General features: G+C 35.0%; 1 protein-coding gene across 1 annotated transcript; it reads left to right on the top strand.

Annotated features, from left to right (window-relative positions):
• Positions 1 to 4,355: 4,355 nt before the first annotated feature.
• Positions 4,356 to 5,228, top strand: LOC130698958 (uncharacterized). Its single transcript, XM_057521458.2, has 5 exons — positions 4,356 to 4,451; positions 4,505 to 4,576; positions 4,634 to 4,774; positions 4,845 to 5,028; positions 5,091 to 5,228. The coding sequence occupies exons 2-5, from the start codon at positions 4,574 to 4,576 to the stop codon at positions 5,096 to 5,098; spliced, it is 336 nt and encodes a 111-aa protein (XP_057377441.1). The 5' UTR covers positions 4,356 to 4,451; positions 4,505 to 4,573; the 3' UTR covers positions 5,099 to 5,228.
• Positions 5,229 to 6,000: the final 772 nt, after the last annotated feature.

The following is a 6,000-nucleotide window of genomic DNA, read 5'->3' as shown; positions in this document are numbered from 1 at the left end:
TGTCATGTCATCCATCCAATCAATACAATTTATTCAGTGTCTTGCCCCAACTAAGAATCTTTTCAGATCCAATGTTACTATTAACCTATATTGAGAAAAGAAAAACAACACCGTTAAACACATCAATTGTTGATCATGGAACTTACATGACTCATAGATTCAACTTCTGGTGGAAGCTTGGGAAAGGACATACAAATTGCAGATTAACTTCATTGTATAAGGCTCTTGAATGATAAACTAGCACCTGTAGAATGTTGCATTGTTGATAGTTGTGTTCCCAGTACATGAAAATCCTTTCCTATTGGATAAAATTTTTTTTGGTAGATAAGACGTGGTTGGCAAAAAGGAGGCGAAATTCTTCGTCATAAATTCAAAATTATTTGAAGAAAAATCCTTTCATACCTAAAGAGTCCATGTATGATGTTCATCGCTGCAATGCCAGTGAAGTGAAACATCTTTAGGGCCATTTAAGTACCCAGCTTCACCAACACTCTGAATGTAAAGGACAAGTTGTTCTTTAGCAAGAGAAGCAGAATTATTTGAGGCTTCTAGCTATAACAGAACTATAAAGGATTGCTGTTACACAGGATTCATTCACACAAGATGGTACTTCTCATTAGACAATTTGCATACTCTATTACTTTACCTCATACCTTAATGGTAATGCACTTTCAGTGTTTTTCAACTGTAGGCTCACTCTTCCATCCTGTAACACTTCTAGACTTGACTTGATCCCCCACTAGAATTCTGTGAATGCAAAATAATAGCATTAAAAATACTGTTTCGATAGACAAAAAACCGAAAAGTACCTAATTCATGTTTTATGTTGAACTCGTGCTATTTCTGGGTTTCCGTACCACACCCATTTTCAGCCCAAATACGGTCCCACAATTGTTCAATTCCTTCGCTGCATGGACTTATTACTAACCATTCTTTTAGTGCAGCACTAACAGAATTTAACTTTAACACACTGTCAGGTGGTAAACTAATAACTAAACAATAAATAATTGTTTTTTAAAATTCTATACTTATTTTGAATTCTTATTTGAAAAGTTTAGGTACCTGACTGTGTTCGCCTAATGCCAATTCATCCTCATGTTCAGTTAGGGATGAGTTTGGAAAAACCTCCTTCACTGTTTGGAAACTGTTCCACTCCAATTTGTTCTTTTCCCCTAGCTGAGCTTGTACACTCAAAATTTGAGCTACAAAACACAAATGAATAAAAGCAAATAAATATAAATAAAAATTTATCATTACGTATTAGGCCTTACCATCCTTAGATTTGCTGTTATCTAATATTTTGTGTTGTTCCAATAATTGGGCCTGCAGCTTCATAATTTGATCTAATAAACAATAATTAATAATTGAAAACCAATATAATAATGTTTATACTTACCATCCTAGTGTTGGCGACTATCTAAACCTCAAAACGATATATCGATATTTTTAGATAGTTTTTAGATAGTCGACTTTTTTAGATAATCGCTGTATCGATACATTCCAAATAGATCTCCCATTTAACAATAGATGGCGTCTAGTGCAAATGAAAAAAAATATAATAATATTAAAGTTGTCACCTCTGCCTAGATTTGAACTCCAGCGCTTCGTGTTACGAGCGCCGACTTAACCCACACCGCTAAACCAGTAAGAAAAAAACGACATGGCACAAGTATGGTTTTTGTTGGCGAGTATCGATACAAATGTCATGAAATTCAATATTTTTATCGTCTGCTTTACTTTACAAGTCTTAACAGATAATTTTAGTCATACATATCAGTGTTGCCTTATGAAATATAATAGATTTTTGTTGAAATTTGTATTACATGAACATAAAATGTAGAGAAAATAATAATTTACCATTGCACAAATGTATTTATCGTCAGGATATAAAAATATGTATTTCAAATTTTAAAAAAAGTCTTGCAGACGGATTCGAACGTCTGTACTACGTATTGCGAGCGCGGAATTGATCCACAACGCTAACTCTCCACAATTTGTGTGTCAGGCAATAAGTCCAACGTTTGGTGCCGAGTATCGATACTAATTTCAGAAGCAACTGTTACTTACCGTCATCTGCTTTATCAACGATGCTAAACAGAATACTATTTTGCTATGAAAATCTGTTACATTTATAAATTACAAATCTTATTTTATTAGTATCGTAAACGCCTCAGTTAACAGAGAGCGATTATCCTAAATTTTTATTACTCAGATACGTTTAAAATATAATGTCTAGCAGATTGTAAAAAAAAATAGATAACTAGACCTAAACCCCTAAGCAGATTTGAACTCGAGAATTCCGAATCCCAATCGCAGTACTTATCCACAGCGCTACTCCCTCATGACATATGATAGCAAAGCAATACATAATAATAGTGTTAACGAGTATCGATACAAATTGCAGACTACACATCGAAATTCGTCGTCTGTTTTACGTAGGGCTAAACAGTATGTTGCAAAGGCAATGAAAACAAATATTTTCAGGTTTCTTCTCTCATTTACATTTTGATTTCTTTGAATTCTTAATGTCCCACTATGCAATTAATAAAAAATTTTGATTGTGAAATTACGGAGTGCGTAAAATAGCGCTTAAAAAATACATTGCAATACTCTTTCAAGAAAGCAAAATTCCCAAATGAGGATTCGAACTCCGATACTTTACATCACGAAGCTTGCGCTTTAACCACAACGATACACTTATTTATTTATTATAATTATTTAATTATTTGTGTTCCTTTGTTTATGTGTTGCGTATAGAAGAAAATACAACTGCTACCATGATCTTCTAAATTCTGTGTCTTATGTTTTATGGCAATTAAATGCTATGCTTTATAACATTTTAGTTCTGTCAAATAAGTATTTTCCAGAAATGTAAGGTATCCAATAAAAAATGCCATATGCTGGGATCGAACACGGTTCTATTTTGTGGCGCGCTGTATCTTAAACCGCTGGACCACTTCGATATTGCATAATGGACAAATTCAAAAGAATTAATTGTTATCGGGTAGTATCGATACAAATTGCAGACGAAAATCTAACATTACTGTCGTCTGCAACGATTTAGATTGAAGATTTGTTTACTATTGATATCAGGGTTGCCACCGCAAATTAATAGTATTCTTATACAGCAAATTTACTTTTATTAACGGCACAATATTTATATAGGACTGTAATGCAAAATATTTGTGAATTCCCGTTAATAACCATCTACAACATATTTTTGCAATAATTAAAAATAGTTAAAAACTATGTCTCCTTTGAGGGTTGAACTCCTTACCTTTATGTCCTGAGCCACATCTTCTTCCACATAGCCATGACGTTCTTGGAAAATTTGTAACCAGCAAGGTGGTATTGGTGTGGGATAGTATCGATACAAATTGCAGACGAATATCTAATTTTATCGTCGTCTGCTCAATTTTACGAAGCTGCGCAGTGAAATTTTTCAATGTTAGGGGGTGTTGCCATAAATTTATCAGTGCTTTAAGTTTCGTAATATAATATTATAAATATTTTAAGAAAGGACAAATGCTACCGCTGCTAAAAAACCTTCTTGTAGAAACATATATGCAATTTTTCTCACAAAACCAAAAATTGTGTAAAATTCGTCGATTGGGCTTGAACCTAAGGATTTTGTGTCATGAACCTCGCCTTATAGCTCTGCGCCAGCACACTTCATAAAATTCGAATCATAATCCAAATGCATTGTTGTCGAATAGTATCGATACAAATCGACAACGGAAATCTAATATTTCATTCGTCTGCTTGCTTTTCAAAGCATAAAACACATTATTTGCAACCAAAAAAATCGATAAAAACATACATCCGTACCTAGCGTTGAACTCGGAACCATTGGGCCACATGCGCTGACTATAACCACAGCGCTGTGACATTTGTTATTGAAGACGATGGTTGTCGCATAAGGTTATTGTTTAGAATTATCGATACAAACCTGATAAACTAATCCCTATCATTTCTGCAGTGCTATTTTTGGCCGGTAGATGGGGGTTATTAGATATTTTATCGATAATCGTATCGTTATCTAAAAGGGGCGTAGATAATTTTTATCTAGCAGAACTTAGATAATCGCCAACACTATACCATCCTTTTGTTGTATTATCTTATCCATTTTTCATTTGTTCCTCCATTCACGCGTTATTCTCCATCCACGCTACTGAACTAACTGCGAATGGCATCCAATGGACTGAAATTGCCTACGCCAGTAATAACGATTCTGAGCGGTAGATGGCTACGTGTCGGAAAAAAAGAAAAAAGTCCGATTTTTTTTTTTTTTCCACCCGTAGCCATCTTCCCGTCGGTTTCGTTATTACAAGTATGTACGCAATTTCAGTTAATTGTATGCCATTTGCATTTAATTGAGCAGCGTGGCTGGAGAAAACTGCGTGGCTGGAGGAGCAATTGAAAAATGGATAAGATAATAAAACAAAAAAGTGGTAAGTATAAACATTATTATATTGGTTTTCAATTATTAATTATTGTTTATTAGATCAAATAATGAAGCTGCAGGCCCAGTTATTGGAACAACACAAAATATTAGATAACAACGAAGCTAAGGATGGTAGGCCTAATACGTAATGATTCTATTTATTTGCTTTTATTCATTCGTGTTTTGTAGCTCAAATTTTTGAGTCTACAAGCTCAGCTAGGGGAAAAGAACAAATTGGAACAAAACAGTTTCCAAACAGTGAAGGAGGTTTTTCAAAACTCATCCCTAACTGAACGTGAGGATGAGTTGGCATTAGGTGAACACAGTCAGGTGCCTAAACTTTTCAAATAAGAATTCCAAATAAGTATAGAATTTTAACAAATAATTATTTATTGTTTAGTTATTCAGTCCACCACCTGACAGTGTGTTAAATTTAAATTCTGTTAGTGCTGCACTAAAAGAATTGTTAGTAATAAGTCCATGCAGCGAAGGAACTGAAGAATTGTGGGACAGTATTTGGGCGGAAAATGGGTGTGGTATGGAAACACAGAAATGGCATGAGTTCAACATGAAACATGGATTAGGTACTTTTTTGGTTTTTGTCTATCGAAAAAGTATTTTTAATGCTATTATTTTGCATTCACAGAATTTTAGCGGGGGTTCAAGTCAAGTCTGGAAGTGTTACAGGATGGAAGAGTGAGCCTGTAGTTGAAAAAACACTGAGAGTGCATTACCATTAAGGTGTGAGGTAAATTAATAGAGTAATGCAAATTGTCTAATGAGAAGTACCACCTTGTGTTAATGAATCCAATACAACAGCAATCCTTTATAGTTCTGACAGAGAAGAATAATTCTGCTTCTCTGTCTAAAGATCAACTCACTTAAATGGCCCTAAGGATGTTTTAATCATTGCAAGATGAACATCATACATGGACTCTTTAGGTATGAAAGGATTTTTCTTCAAATGATTTTAAATGTGTCTAATCAACCAAAAAAAATTAAGAGGATTTTTTATGCTAATGGTGTTTTATTGTATCATAGATGAACAATAAATTTTGATCTGAAAAGGTTTTTCTTTTTCTTGTTTGGGGAAAAAGGTCATGAATTAATTTTTGATTGGATACATGACATGGAAGTTCTACACTTAATTCATATTCCCCAGACGGTATTTGATATTTAAAAAATTGAAGTGCATATCTGGGCTCCCTTCTTTTCTGAAGCCCCGTTTCCCCTTGACTCATAATAAGCCCGTAGGGGGTCATGCCCCTACTGTACGGTATATATAAAAACAACATATACCGAGGTTTGGAGGGCTCTGGCCGGAAAGGGGACGTGGAGGTCCGCTTAGTCCGATGATGTGTTCACGGAGGGCGACGTGGCTACCCACAAATCCGAACTAAAGGTTAATCGCTCCTGTAAAAATGTTCCAAATCTTCAGCTCTTCTTCCGGCTTCTCTTAGCCAATCACCGGGTAATCTCCCCGGTGGGTCAACAAGGCAGTGTCTCCCCCTGCCTGGGTTGACGGCAACTTTTGAAAGGGCTATTGTGCCTTTTTA

Source organism: Daphnia carinata, chromosome 10, assembly GCF_022539665.2.
Source record: "Daphnia carinata strain CSIRO-1 chromosome 10, CSIRO_AGI_Dcar_HiC_V3, whole genome shotgun sequence".
In the NCBI taxonomy this organism is placed as follows: domain Eukaryota; kingdom Metazoa; phylum Arthropoda; class Branchiopoda; order Diplostraca; family Daphniidae; genus Daphnia; species Daphnia carinata.
The sequence above is the reverse complement of the archived record's forward strand: the minus strand, read 5'-3'. Positions and strand labels throughout refer to the sequence as shown.